At 48.5% G+C, this 14718-nt stretch overlaps 1 protein-coding gene across 8 annotated transcripts in view; it reads left to right on the top strand.

Annotated features, from left to right (window-relative positions):
* The window catches only part of MYH10 (myosin heavy chain 10), a 137994-nt gene that overhangs the window by 107274 nt on the left and 16002 nt on the right, over positions 1–14718 (top strand). For all 8 annotated transcript variants that reach the window (XR_014238589.1, XR_014238590.1, XM_082372885.1 and 5 more), the window contains 9 exons: positions 8–139; positions 1025–1231; positions 5626–5763; positions 6552–6675; positions 7977–8148; positions 9260–9472; positions 11901–12045; positions 12609–12815; positions 13928–14032. Coding sequence is in view for 6 of the 8 variants with exons in the window: in XM_082372885.1 (XP_082229011.1) it covers positions 8–139; positions 1025–1231; positions 5626–5763; positions 6552–6675; positions 7977–8148; positions 9260–9472; positions 11901–12045; positions 12609–12815; positions 13928–14032 (1443 nt within the window). In the remaining 2 variants the exon portion in view is untranslated. The remainder of the gene's footprint in view (positions 1–7; positions 140–1024; positions 1232–5625; positions 5764–6551; positions 6676–7976; positions 8149–9259; positions 9473–11900; positions 12046–12608; positions 12816–13927; positions 14033–14718) is intronic.

Here is a 14718-nt window from a genome sequence, read left to right as displayed (position 1 = left end):
AATGTAGGTGAAGCCGCTCCTACAAGTCACTCGCCAAGAGGAGGAGCTCCAGGCCAAAGACGAAGAGCTGCTGAAGGTGAAAGAGAAGCAGACGAAGGTGGAAGGGGAGCTGGAGGAGATGGAGAGGAAGCACCAGCAGGTACAGCTCCCCGGTTCCCGCTCAGCCCTGAGTGAAGATGCACGACCCGCGGATAGGGACCCACCCAGTGAATTCCGAAGAAACAGCATCTTGTGTTGTGTGTGTTCTTCACTCCTTTCCAAAGCATAGACGTTTGAGCATAGAGGTAGCACATGTATTAGGCCAAGCATCGGGGTGTATATAAACTGAAATCAGCTTGACCTCTTGCATTTTTGCCTTTGTCACCCGTTGGACACCCAGATGATCACGTTTGCTATCAGGTGTGCGTTTGACACCAGTGAGGCTTCTCCTGGTATTAGCACCTTCCTGTGACTGCTCACAAGGGACCTAGAAAAAAGTAAAAGGATGAGACAGTACAAGGCAACCCCCTTGCCTGCTCTCCAGCCGCAGTGGTCTTGAGTCCACACCCCGTTCTCAGGAAGCTGTGCTTCATGGACAAAGCAGAGACTCAGGAAATGTTTGTAGCTGACAGTGATAGGACTGATGTGTTCAGGGCCAAAACGTTTTAACAGTAGAGGCCAGAATATCATTTGATACCAGACGACTTCAGTCACCATGAACTTCATAGCATTTGTATAATATTTCCCCTCCTATTCTTTGGTCCCTTTGTGAATTACCTTAATAGTAAGAAAGGGAATTCTTTAAAATAGCATGAATTTAATATGTATTATTCAGGATAACATTTTTCGTTGTTTCTATTGTCTCAAGTTTTCACCCAGCTTATTTTGCTAGAGCCGAAGACATATTTGAAAGTTTTGCGAGTGATGTTATATATTTTTAACTCTGGGTTTCTTGGGTGGCCTGCACTGACCACTGGAGTCCCAGTGACCGTCTCTTGTGCATAACTGGCCAGTCATAGCACCGGATGCTTTATTGTGATTGCAGCTGCTAGAAGAGAAGAATATCCTGGCAGAGCAGCTACAGGCAGAGACTGAGCTCTTTGCTGAAGCAGAAGAGATGAGGGCAAGACTTGCTGCTAAAAAGCAGGAATTAGAAGAGATTCTCCATGACTTGGAGTCTAGGGTTGAAGAAGAAGAAGAAAGAAACCAAATCCTCCAAAATGAAAAGAAGAAAATGCAAGCACATATTCAGGTATCTGTGAGAAGTTTCACTTCGGGTTATAGTTTGGGTTTTCCAGATGGATCTGCTGAGTGAATAGATGCTATGGGTTTGGATTCTTGTGTCCATTGAGGAGCAGAAGGAGCCTAAGTAATAAGTCGTTTCTCCCCCCCACCCCCCCACCCCTTTAAAAGATCATTTGAAGCACACATATAATAGATTCCTTCAAAAGTAGATTTGTTATTTTTTTTTTTTTATTTTTATTTATTTATTTATGGCTGTGTTGGGTCTTCGTTTCTGTGCGAGGGCTTTCTCCAGGTGTGGCAAGTGGGGGCCACTCTTCATCGCAGTGCGCGGGCCTCTCACTGTCGCGGCCCCTCTTGTTGAGGAGCACAGGCTCCAGACGCGCAGGCTCAGTAGTTGTGGCTCACGGGCCTAGTCGCTCCGCGGCACGTGGGATCTTCCGGGACCAGGGCTCGAACCCGTGTCCCCTGCATTGGCAGGCGGATTCTTAACCACTGCGCCACCAGGGAAGCCCCAGATTTGTTATTTTGAACAGGAATCTTTTTTATGTTCTGATGTGGCATCTTAGAGGATGCAAAGTGATTCAGAGTAGAAACATCCCAGGGTCTGTGGGGACGGAGTTTGTTCTTTGTGTTATCATTAATAATTCCACTGCTCACTCCATTCATTAGAGAGACACCTACGAGGTGGTTTGGTTCATAAGAAATGCTCAGCACTGACGCAGGAGGTGGCCAGGAATCAGAATACAACACTTAGCCCTTCCTGCTGGTAGCTGCTTTCTTAGGAGATCCAGCTGTCCTCACATGAAGCACAGCTGTCTCTGTGATTGAATACCCAGATGAGTGACCCAGACAACAGTGTGCCTGTACCCTGAGACACGTCCTCCTGGAACCCCACCCCAGCCTATCCAGCATGGCCTTGAGAGTCACGGTGTCTGCATCTGCCACCACTGCTTCACGGGTCCAGCACCAAACTTTCTTTCTTCCAGATCTCTCCCCCACCACTTAGCTTATCTTTGCAAAGCACAGACATTTCAGACATTTCTCAAAACCGCAAAAGATATCATATTATTTCCTTGGCAAATACCCCATACAATAAATTGTCCAGGCCCTCTCCACTCTTCAACACAAACAGCTTTCCAGTATCCCATAATAGGTTGGCAAAATATCACAAAAGCTGTAAAAAGTACACATTAATCCAGCAATCCTAGTTCTAGGACTTTAAGCATAAATCAGTGGAAGCCTACTAATTATCTAACAATAGGGGATTCTTTTTTTTTTTTTTTTTAATAAATTTATTTATTTTTGGCTGTGTTGGGTCTTCGTTGCTGCTCACAGGCTTTCTCTAGTTGCAGCGAGCGGGGGCTACTCTGTTGCGGTGCGCGGGCTTCTCATTGCGGTGGCTTCTCTTGTTGCAGAGCGCGGGCTTCAGTAGTTGTAGCATGCGGGCTCAGTAGTTGTGGCTCGCGGGCTGTAGAGCGCAGGCTCAGTAGTTGTGGCGCACGGGCTTAGTTGCTCCGTGGCATGTGGGATCTTCCCAGACCAGGGCTTGAACCCGTGTCCCCTGCATTGGCAGGCGGATTCTTAACCACTGCGCCACCAGGGAAGCCCCAATAGGGGATTCTTAAACTACGGTTATAATATACAGTTATAAATTTAAAAAGTGTTTATTTTTATGGGTATTTATATTAAGAGAGTTGCAAAAGAGTATACACAATAAGCTCTAACTGAAAGTATATAACTTACAAACTATGTATGATTTTTATAAGGGAACGTACAGAAGATCTAGAATAATAGTCATCAATAATAGTGAGCTCTGGTGGTATTATCAACAGTTTTGATTTTCTCTTTTTTTTTTAACTTTTTATTTTATATTGGAGTATAGTTGATTAACAATGTTGTGATAGTTTCAGGTATACAGCAAAGTAATTCAGTTATACATATACATGTATCCTTTTTCAAATTCTTTTTCCATTTTGATTTTCTCTTTGTTTCACGGCATGTGCTCATTTCAGTGATAATATTTTACTCATACAGGGTAAGGTCACCCAAAGTCATCTCGTCTCCCCAACCTACTGTTTTATGCTCCATGTTTTAACAACTTCACATGAAATGCTTGCATTTCTCTCTTTAGAAAACAAGCATTTCCTTGTAAGAACAGGGTTTTTGTTGTTGTTTTTTGCTTGTTTTGTTTTTCAATACTTTTCATCTTCATAACCTTTACTCTAGACTCTTTCACTGGGTTTTCGCACTGTTATCTTAATATCTCCATTGTAAATTCAAACACATTATAAAATATTTATGGTAATGTTATTATTAAATATTAGTTTTTTCCCCCTTTTATGGAATATCTGAGATTCTATATTAACTGTGTGGCCCTTGGGAAAACCCAACCTTGTTGGTCTCTTGTCCTTTTTTTTTTTTTCCCCACCTGTGAGGCTTTCAGGGATTTCTGATCTGTCTCCTTTTCAAACAAAAACTACTAGAGCTGTTTTTGGTTTTTGTTTTGTTTTCAATATTAATTTCCTGATTATAACACTATATTGTAGAATACCCAGAGAATACAAAATAGCACTTATAAGTCTCCTCCCACCCATCATCCCATTATCCCTATTATTTTTTTGCATATATTTCTGAACAGATATATGTGGATTCATTTATTAGTTGAATGACACTGGACCCACTGTTCTGTTTACTGCTTTTGTCACCTTAGGAGTGTGCAGTGCAGGGAGGCAGTGGACAAAATCCAGACTCTGGGAAACTGTAGGACAAATGACCTGTGGGGTGTTTTTGGGTTTTTTTTTTAACAAATAGTGAGAAAAAGGGAGGAGAAAGAAATTTAAGGGAACCTAGAGATTAAAGCAGTCTTAAGGGTCTTATCAGTCAATCACAATGTGTGAACCTTATTTGGATTCCAGTTCGAACAAGTGTATTTTTAAATGGTCTTCATCTTTTAGAGATAGAGCCTGAAGGTTTACAGGTGAAATATGATGTCTGGGATTTCCTTCAAAATAATGCATGGGGAGGAGGGAGAAGCTGGAGGTTTAGAAGTGACCACTGACCATTAGCTGATGCTTGTTAAGCTTGGGCTGATGCATTTGTGTCAGGGTCACCGTGCTACTCTGTACTTATATGTGTGTTTGAAGTTTTTCACAAAAGAAGTTAATCTTGTGCAGAGGTTTCATTACAGAATCAACTGTGGTAAATTATTGAGCCAAAGTTACCCTTGAAAGTTTCTTTTTTTTAACCTCTGTGTTTATGAGCTTTTATTTATTATTATTTTTATATATAAATTTATTTCTTTATTTTTGGCTGCGTTGGGTCTTCGTTGCTGCACATGGGCTTTCTCTAGTTGCAGCGAGCAGGGGCTACTCTTCGTTGCAGTGTGCGGGCTTCTCATTGCAGTGGCTTCTCTGGTTGCGGAGCACGGGCTCTAGGCTCGCGGGCTTCAGTAGTTGTGGCACGCAGGCTTCAGTAGTTGTGGCTCTTGGGCTCTAGAGCATAGGCTCAGTAGTTGCGGCGCGCGGACTTGGTTGCTCCGCGGCATGTGGGATCTTCCCGGACCAGGGCTTGAACCCGTGCCCCTTGCATTGGCAGGCGGATTCTTAACCACTGTGCCACCACGGAAGTCCCTTGAAAGTTTTTTAAACTGGCCATATATTGATTTGTACATACAACTCTGTTCTGTAACGCATATGTTTATTAGCTACAATAACGTAGGGCATGAAATAAAGAGAAGCGTGTTATAGGAAACCCATGTGTAAACTCTGGAATCCCACCCAGTTTGGTGATGCGCTCATGTTGTGAACGGCACGGCACACCTGACCTGAGACAGCCCTTTCTCACCGACCTGTACTATTTCCATGGTTGTTTCTTAGTCGTCTTTCTCTTCTCTTTTGGCTAAGCAGACATAGTAGAATGAATGAAGTATGTGTTTGATGTAGTTGGACTGTATTATTCAATTTCCCTGTGTTACTACTGTTCTAAAGTACGGATTTTAATAACTACACGTTATCCCATTTTACAAATATACCCACTTTTAATCACCAAGACTTTTCTGAAGTATGTTCATAGTTCCTCAGTATGATAAATAACACTTTGCTACAGGTCTCTTAAATATAAATCACATCTGTGCCTTTTCCTGAAATTGCTGGTTTAAAAGAAATGCTCTTTTTCAAAGCTGCTGCATTTTCCCATGTTGGCTTCTAGAAGGACTGACGCACTTTGTACTTAACCTATAGTGGACACAAGTGTCTGTTTCACATAATTACATTTTATATTTTTAAAAATAACCCTGCCATTTTGAAAATCAAGAATTGGCATTTCATTTTGACCTTGCTTGTTAGCATGTGTAGAATCTCGTAGAGAAAGTGTGGAGACTGACCGCGTGTACTTCTCCCCAAGGACCTGGAGGAGCAGCTGGACGAGGAGGAGGGGGCTCGCCAGAAACTGCAGCTGGAGAAGGTGACGGCGGAGGCCAAGATCAAGAAGATGGAAGAGGAGATCCTGCTTCTCGAGGACCAAAATTCCAAATTTATCAAAGTAAGAGACTATTTCCATTTAAGAGCTGATTTTATTTTTATTTTTATTTTTTTAATAGGTTTATTTTATTTTTGGCTGCGTTGGGTCTTCGTTGCTGTGTGTGGGCTTTCTCTAGTTGCGGCGAGCGGGGGCTACTCTTCGTTGTGGTGTGTGGGCTACTCATTGCGGTGGCTCCTCTTGTTGCAGAGCACGGGCTCTAGGTGCACAGGCTTCAGTAGTTGTGGCACGCAGGCTCAGTAGTTGTGGTTCGCGGGCTCTAGAGTGCAGGCTCAGTAGTTGTGGTGCACGGGCTTAGTTGCTCCGCGGCATGTGGGATCCTCCCGGACCAGGGCTCGAACCCATGTCCCCTGCATTGGCAGGCGGATTCTTAACCACTGCGCCACCAGGGGAGTCCAAGAGCTGATTTTAGAATATGGAAAATACTTGTGTCAATGCTCTCACTGAAAGTGGCTTCAAACAGGAAATTCTCAAGATTTCAAGTTCATTTATTCAGTTTTCTCTCTTAAGTCTCTACAGATATATAGTCGGTATAGATTTCTAAAGACAGAAATTATTTAATTTTTTTAATCCACCAAATATCCTTTTAATCCCTGAGATGATTGAACGTGCACATTTTGTGCCCTTTGGACACTGACCGACGACTTGTTCCCGTCTGGGCGGTAATACATTCAGCACCCGCTGTGGGACTGCAGGCCAGGCGGGCGGGCCAACGTTACTTGTTTTCTAAGTAATAACCAAACCCAGTTGTCACTTTGAATGCCTTTTCTGAAGCCGTTTTTCCTATTCAGGAAAAGAAACTCATGGAAGATCGCATTGCTGAGTGTTCCTCTCAGCTGGCTGAAGAGGAAGAAAAGGCAAAAAACCTGGCCAAGATCAGGAATAAGCAAGAAGTGATGATCTCAGATTTAGAAGGTGAGTGTTGGAGGTTAGAGAAATTTAGGGCTAGGACATGTGAGCCTTTAGATTTTACTTAAATCAGAACATGCTGTAATAGAATATGTACATGGGGATTGCTCATCAGTTTGGGTTCAACTATTAAAATAGGCCTCTTATATGGTGTTGTCATTTGCCTAGTCACCAAGTATTTAGTGCCATCAAACGGCACTAAATTATCTTTAAACTTTTACTTTTTAAAGTTAGGTCCTGTAGTAAAATAGATTGCCCTTTGGTGGACACAGTTGGGACCTAAATTAAGTTTGAGCTGTACGGGCCGTTAAATTTGTTTGTGTTTAATCTAAATGCTGCGTCGAGGTGCCTAGGTTTCCCTTCACAAAGGGACAGCTGCTGACACAAAACCTGGCAGGGACAGGAGACTCTGCAGGGTAGCAGTGTCTCACTCTGGTGGCCCAAGTCATGCCAGCAAATGCTAGGATTTTTGCAAAATGGATCACAGCCTTCTGCAAAAGAAATAAGAAAAGAGGGTGGAAGTTGGAAAGAGCCCAGAAAACCTTCCCTTTGACCCGCAGCTGGAGACTGGCATCGACAGAGGAGGAAGAGCGTGGCTCTTAACACCGTGCTGTCGCGTGGTCGTTTATAACGGGGAGAAAATGAGTGGTTTCTAAAACAGTATTTAGGATTTTGTTGTCCTCGTTGTTGTCAGCCTGAAATTCTTTCCATAAACCGTTCTTACCCGTAGGCGATTCTTCTGGGAAGGGTAGGTAGGCCTGTCCTTTTCTCACCTGATTGATGGGCAGGTGAGGACAGAGTGTGAATGGAAGCATCCCCGGCCCTAATTAAGGAATCACTGCAGGATTCAGAGGGCGGGTGGGAGAGATGCCCACACTCTGCCCTCTCGCCCTCAGGGCTCAGGAACTGCAGTCTTGGGTTCAAACCAGGGATTCCCGGTGAAAGGGGAGTTGGGTGACAGGAGTCACACGCCGCCCGGCCTGTGCCAAGCCCTCTGCAATCCCGGGCACAGCACAGGGTCCAGGTCACTTTGGCTCTGATAGCGGGGGCCCGCTCCCTGTGGAAGGACATCCTTAGAATCCTCCCAGTTTCTTCCTGAAAATTCCACCCTCCTACTAATGTATCTTGCCTTTGGTTTGATCTTAATGGGTTTCAGGTGATGGAGCGGTTGGCAGGATGATATTAAGGCAGCGACATGCTTTAGAATACAATGGCTAATTTTCAACTTTAATCAGTTTATATTTTGAATTTGTCCATATGGAGTGACATTCAGTGTGTTGAGGGGCTTCTTGTATCTTGCCCTAAAGAGCGCTTAAAGAAGGAGGAGAAGACCCGCCAGGAACTGGAAAAGGCCAAAAGGAAACTGGACGGCGAGACCACGGACCTGCAGGACCAGATCGCTGAGCTCCAGGCACAGATTGACGAGCTCAAGATCCAGGTGGCCAAGAAGGAGGAGGAGCTGCAGGGCGCCCTGGCCAGGTCTGCACTAGGCATGTGGCTGGAGGGGGATTCCCGACAGATGAGACCCTGGGACACTGACTTATGGCCTCCTTGTCACTGGGTGTGACACGGGCCTGGGAGACCCCGGAGCATTTGTGTCGGGGCAGCCAGAAAATCTCATCAATCCTTCTTGGTATTTATACTTAAAAATCACGAGTCATATCATGAAATCCTTGGAAATTCACACCTGAACAGTTTTAACCATATCAAATGTTCTGGTTTCTGTATGTTACAGATTAATTTCAATATGATTTAGAAGTTTAGAGGAAATCACTTTTCAGAAATATTCCCCCCTCTTCTAGCATGATTTGCTATTCAGTCCTAAACCATTCAGTTACAGAATGCAAGTCATATATAGTAAATACATTTATACCTAATATTTCATTTCTTTATAAAGAATAACTATTTGGCTACATGGTCATAGGACTCAGTTTAATTTATAATTTATTACAATCTTCTTGATTGTAATAAATTATAAATTAAACTGAGTCCTATGACGAAAATCTTATAACAGAAATTCTTCTCCGCCTCTGTCACTGTTAGTCTTTCTTTGGCCACTTACAGACGTGAGGGCTGCAACCCAGAACTAAAATTCTCCATTTGCTCCCATGTGTCAGCTTCCCCTCCCTCACCTCACACTTCCCACCTATCCCCGGTCAGAACATCCACCCACATTAAACCACACATGAGCAAAAAGATGCACCAGAGGATAGAGAAAGCGTAGAGTGGAGGGTGTGAAGGTGGCGGGTCTGCTTCCACTTTGTTCCAAGAACTTCTCTGAATTTGCAGATTCGCTGTGGGCTGGAACCAATCTGACGGACAAGACCGCTACCTTGAGCAGTGTTTTAACTAGAAGAACATTTGCTTGAGAGGGAATTTTTAAATATTATAATCCTTAAAGTGAGATGGTCCTCCCTTTTCACGGAGAACTTTATTAGCCTTTTGGACAGGACCCAGACTCCATCCTGATACCAGCTCTGGGCCTCCAAGCCGTGGGCTGTGGGCTGGGGGTGGTGTCTCAGGGTCTCCTTGTGGGAAGAGCCCCCGGGCGCCGGCTCTGAGCGCTTCCCGTGCCCGGGTGTCTCCGCAGGGGTGACGACGAGACACTGCACAAGAACAACGCGCTTAAAGTCGTGCGAGAGCTGCAAGCCCAGCTTGCTGAGCTGCAGGAAGACTTTGAATCCGAGAAGGCTTCGCGGAACAAGGCGGAAAAGCAGAAGAGGGACTTGAGTGAGGAGCTGGAAGCTCTGAAGACAGAGCTTGAGGACACGCTGGACACCACGGCAGCTCAGCAGGAGCTGCGGTAAGCGGGGGCAGGGCAGAGATGCTCGTCCTCGGGGAGGGCGGTGTTTTCCTGTATGCTGTCACTTCAAGCATCCTCTCTCCCTCCTGGAAACAGTGGCAGGTGGAACGGTAACAAAATCTTGGTGGTTAGAAACCAACCTGCCTGTAGGTAGAAAGCACAGGGTAGGTGGATGAGGGAGGTGTGATCAGAAAAGCCCCAGGTACGCACACGGGGCTGGAGGGAGAGTTACACCTGAACCAAGTAAGGGGGGGGGGCTCAGGGGCCAGAGGGCTAGAGGGGACAGACACAGAAACAGGAGGAGATGGGGGTGTTTGGGCATCTGCTGGCTGCGGCAATTGGTCTGATGAACAGTGGTGCGGAAACAGACGAGAAGGAGGCCCGTGTCCACAGAGACAAAAGGACGGGTGAGTGCAGGTACCCACGTAACAGATGGGCCAGCCGCCGAGCGCAGGCAAGAGGAAAGTGACGCGCGCAGCCAGACACGACTCACGGGAAGCCCCGGGAGAGCGTGCGCAGCTAGCGGTGGGCAGGTGGGCTGCCTGAGGCCCCTGCTGGCCTCCTCCTGACCGGCTCCTCCCCCCTCAAGACCAAGCTGCCGGCCGCGTGAGGCCAGCCCAGGAATCCCCAGGCTGCCTCGGCGGGTAGACCTGGCCGTGCACATGCTCGCACGCGCGCACACACCCACACCCCTGCCGCCTGTCCCAGGCTGTGAGTGGTGGGAAGGGGAGCCTGCCCCCGAGAAGGGGGCTCAGGGAGAGCCTGCAGTAAGGCGAGCGCAGTAGGGGTCATTTACAGAGGCAGGTGGGTAGGGGCGTGTGCCCGTCGGGTGCTGGGCCTGGAGAGAAGCCGTGCCGAGCCGCCAGGTGAGGTCAGCCGGTGGGTGTCCGGAGCGCTCAGTGCTGAAGAAACGGAGGAGGTGAGCCCCGTAACGTGCCAGGGACTTTGCCCGCGAGCACGCAGGGCCTCCCGGCAACGGAAGGGTGTTTCTCCGCAGAGCCACCTGAGCCGGTGGGGCTAGAGGCTCCTACCCGCCTCCACAGAGCAGCTCTGCTTTTAGCAGTTTTAAGTCCTGGCCTTGTCTTTAAAATACCTGCTTTTTAAATATCTGGAAACCACTGAACTGTGGGCTGGAACCCACAGTCTAATGATTAGACTTGGTTGAAATAGCCGTTCTCAGCTGGGCTTTCAACCATGGTAGAAAAAAAGGTTCTGCTCACTTCTTCCCTTCAACTCTTGTTTTAAAAAACAAAAGTACCAATGATATGCGCTTTTTTTTTTTTTTAATTTTTTATGCCACACTGCACGGCTTGCAGGATCTTAGTTCCTCGACCAGGGATCAAACCCACACTCCTTGCATTGGAAGCACGGAGTCTTACCCAGCGTACCGCCAGGGAAGTCCAGTATGTGCATATTTGTTAAAACCGTGGATGTGCTCCAACACAGCACTCCCTGCTTCTGCTGGTGAAGGGGTCGGACGGCCTGCAGTTCCGATGCGTCAGGGGAAATGGTGTTGCCATCTGGTCGGTGGGGGGTGGACTGAAGTAACCTCGATGGAGCCTGTCTCGCTGGGCTGATGCTTGGATGCTGGTGCCGCTCCTCCACCGCCAGCACCCACCCCGCCTCTGCACGGAAGCTGGCAGAGGCCAAGGCCAGACCCCCGCACGCCTTTCGCCTCCAGCGAACGTGTGGCCGAGCCCGGCTGCGCCACCGCGACGCCAGTGGCTCCCTTCGTCTGGTGACCTGCCACCCCGGACCTAGCAGCCACCTGGGCCCCTTTTCTCTTTGCCGCAGCTGGTCGCAGCCCCTAGATTTCGCTTCCTTGTAAAGAGAGGAAAGTGCGCCCACACAGCAATCAGCATATATGTCACTGTTCTAACTGGCTACGGGTTTTAGAGCAAGTTTGCCAGAGTTGTGCTTCAGGATGATTGGAAAGTTACTGCTCTCTAAGCTCTCCGTGTTACGGCAGCTCTCAGCAGGAGTGGTATTTACTTAACTGGTTTCAGCATTAAGCTGTGCGCTTAAACCTGATGCTCTGCCCCACTTTTGTCGGGGTGCAGTGTCCTGCCTGATGAGCCTTTACCAGCGCTTTTGGGGATTTACCCTCTTCCGGTTTTATTGAAATGCCAGCTGGTGCTGTGGCAGGCATTTTGGCATCTTGTGTTAAGCAGCGCCTGGCCTGTGATGCACCCAGGCTGCCCCGAACGTCCGAAGACCCTCAGGGACATTACACCGTGTCTCGACTGTAAGTCGCGTGTGGAATGGGGGTCGTGCTGGTTCTGGAAGGTTTCCCGCTACCACAATGACAGACACGCCAGCCTCCTGGAATCCATGTCATGTTTCAAACATAAGCAGAACTTTAAAAATGTGCATTTAATTTAGTCATTCAACTAATTCTGAGCTTCTTCCTCTAAAATTGTTTCTCTAGCACCAAACGTGAACAAGAAGTGGCAGAGCTGAAGAAGGCTCTTGAGGAGGAAACGAAGAACCACGAGGCTCAGATCCAGGACATGAGGCAGAGGCACGCGACCGCCCTGGAGGAGCTCTCGGAGCAGCTGGAGCAGGCGAAGCGGGTAGGACGCGTCGGTGGGCAGCGCGGGCGGCCAGATGCCCCCGCGGCGGCTGCTCTCTGAAAGCACACTGCTGGCCTGGGAGAGCCAGGCGCCCTTGATGTTATTTTAGAATCCCATATTCCTCTCACCGATAACCCTCTTCCTCCTGATGACTTAGCTCTAAACCTTCAGCAGCTGGAAGTCTGCTCTCGCTCACCTGCTGCCCGGAAGTCGCCCGGCCCTTCAAGTGTTCCAGGTGCCCCGTCCCTCCTGCCCCCCGTCTGCCTCAGGCACCGCACACGTCGTTCCCGCTTCCGTATCTCACATGCTGGCTCCCCGCACTGCTGTCAGCTCCCCCCCCCCGCCCAGACTGTATCTGCTGCCCTGAGCGGTGTGTACAGGGGTGCTCCACCCACAGAAGTCTTCACGCTCCGCGAACAGCAGGTGTCTTCCTTCATTTATGCAACAGATGTCGACTGCAGCCTCACTCCGTGTCAGCACAGTTCTCTGGATCCCAAAGCCATGCCCTTTGTGTCCTCTGTTGTAAAACTGCTAGTGAACTCTTTTTCCCTCCTCTCTCCTAGTTCAAAGCAAATCTGGAGAAGAACAAGCAGGGCCTGGAGACAGACAACAAGGAGCTGGCATGCGAGGTGAAGGTGCTGCAGCAGGTCAAGGCCGAGTCTGAGCACAAGAGGAAGAAGCTGGACGCCCAGGTCCAGGAGCTCCACGCCAAGGTCTCGGAAGGAGACAGACTCAGGGTGGAACTGGCCGAGAAAGCGAACAAGTTACAGGTAGGCCTGGACAGCCTTGACGTCGCCCCCAGTGTCTGGCGGGGTTGGGGGGGAGGGGACTGACACTGGGGGCGCCCGGGCTGCCCCAGGTCCACATGAGGCTCCTTGTGTTGTCCTCCCACTTGAAGCTCACAGCGCCCCCCGGGTGAGTCTGGTGGACGAGGACGTGAGAAGCTCGCCTGCCTCTGGGCTCTGCTGAGTCCACAGCCCTCCCCGCCCCACTGCTGCCAAGACTGATGAAGCGGGGGATCTCTGAACGGCGTTGCTAAAATGAGGATAAACAGAAACGCCATCAGCTTGAGTTTCAAGTATAGAAACGTCCTCCGTGTGCCTTGCCTTTGCTCACGTGACTAGAGGACAGACTAGGACGAAGAGCGACTCCTGTCCCTCTTGTCGAAGACCCACTGGCCCCACAAAAAACACAGAAGGTCTTACGCCACGGGGGTTTCTGGGGGGGGAGGTATTTTAGAGCTATCGTTAATTAAACACGAAAAAGAAAAAAATGTTTTACCACGTTATTCATAAAATCCGACCATAAGAAATGGCTACATATTCATGATAAATATATCATACCAGATTTTCTTTCAGCTTAAAAAGAACTGTGGGCTGTGACTCTTAGAATTTAAACTTCTTTGAATCTGTGTGATAAAGTTTTCAAGTTCTCTAAGAAAATGAATACTTGCGCCCCCTACCCACCTCCCCCCAGCATATGGACGGTGCATCTTCGTGTGAAAAAGGGTTAAAATAAACCACCTGCTAGTCTTGAGCCTCCTCACATAGGAAAGCAGCCACTCTTTCAGAGGCTTTGGTATAATTTTTGTCTCTTGACGCTGAATCACAAGAGAGCAAGCCAGTTAGGAGAACGCCCTCCACGCGCGGGCTGTGCCGTCCGAAGCGTCCCTGGCCGGGTGGTAGGGGAGGCTGTCTGCGGTGGCCGGCTCCGGGCCTGCTCGTGTTGGCGGTAGACTCTCGGCGGTGAGCCCTCCGTAGCTGAGGCCGGCCCCTCCTCCCCGCGACATGTTCGCTTCGTGTGCATTTAGGGTCCAGAGCCACCACTCGTTTCTCTCTGCCTACTGCTGAAGTGAGTCATAACCTTTCACTCCTCCTTGCAGAATGAATTGGATAATGTCTCAACTCTTCTAGAAGAAGCAGAGAAAAAGGGTATTAAGTTTGCCAAGGACGCAGCTGGTCTTGAGTCTCAACTCCAGGACACACAGGTATTCCCCCAGGGGTGGGGCGTTAATAGTAACTTTGCTGTTTCTGTGATCTGTAAGTTGGTGAAACATGCTATTCCCAGAACTGCCCTCTTATCACCTCTGATCTTCTGCTCTACTTTTTTTTCTTTATATAAATTTATTTATTTATTTATTTTTGGCCGTGTTGGGTCTTTGTTGCTGCGCGCGGGCTTTCTCTAGTTGCGGCGAGCGGGGGCTACTCTTCGTTGCGGTGCGCGGGCTTCTCATTGCGGTGGCTTCTCTTGCTGCAGAGCATGGGCTCTAGGCGCGCGGGCTTCAGTAGTTGTGTCTCGCGGGCTCTAGAGCGCAGGCTCAGTAGTTGTGGCGCACGGGCTTAGTTGCTCCGTGGCATGTGGGATCTTCCCGGAGCAGGGCTCGAACCCGTGTCCCCTGCATGGGCAGGCGGATTCTTAACCACTGCGCCACCAGGGAAGCCATTCTGCTCTACGTTTATTTTCAACCATCTTGCACCAAAACCAGCCCTGATGCTCAGGAACTCACCTTTGAGCTCATATCTAGAGCCTGCGGTTCCTGTGTCTGGCAGGCATGTGGGTGCCTGGGAGGCAGCTCTTGCTGTCTGGCCGGGCGCTGCCTGGGGTGTGGTTCACCAGGCAGCGGTCCTGTTATACATTCGTGCGTTGCTGGCCATTTTAGACATTTTCTCATGG

The sequence above is a fragment of the Balaenoptera borealis genome, assembly GCF_965194805.1.
Source record: "Balaenoptera borealis genome assembly, chromosome: 20".
In the NCBI taxonomy this organism is placed as follows: Eukaryota; Metazoa; Chordata; class Mammalia; order Artiodactyla; family Balaenopteridae; genus Balaenoptera; species Balaenoptera borealis.
This window is presented reverse-complemented; position numbering and strand designations above follow the sequence as displayed.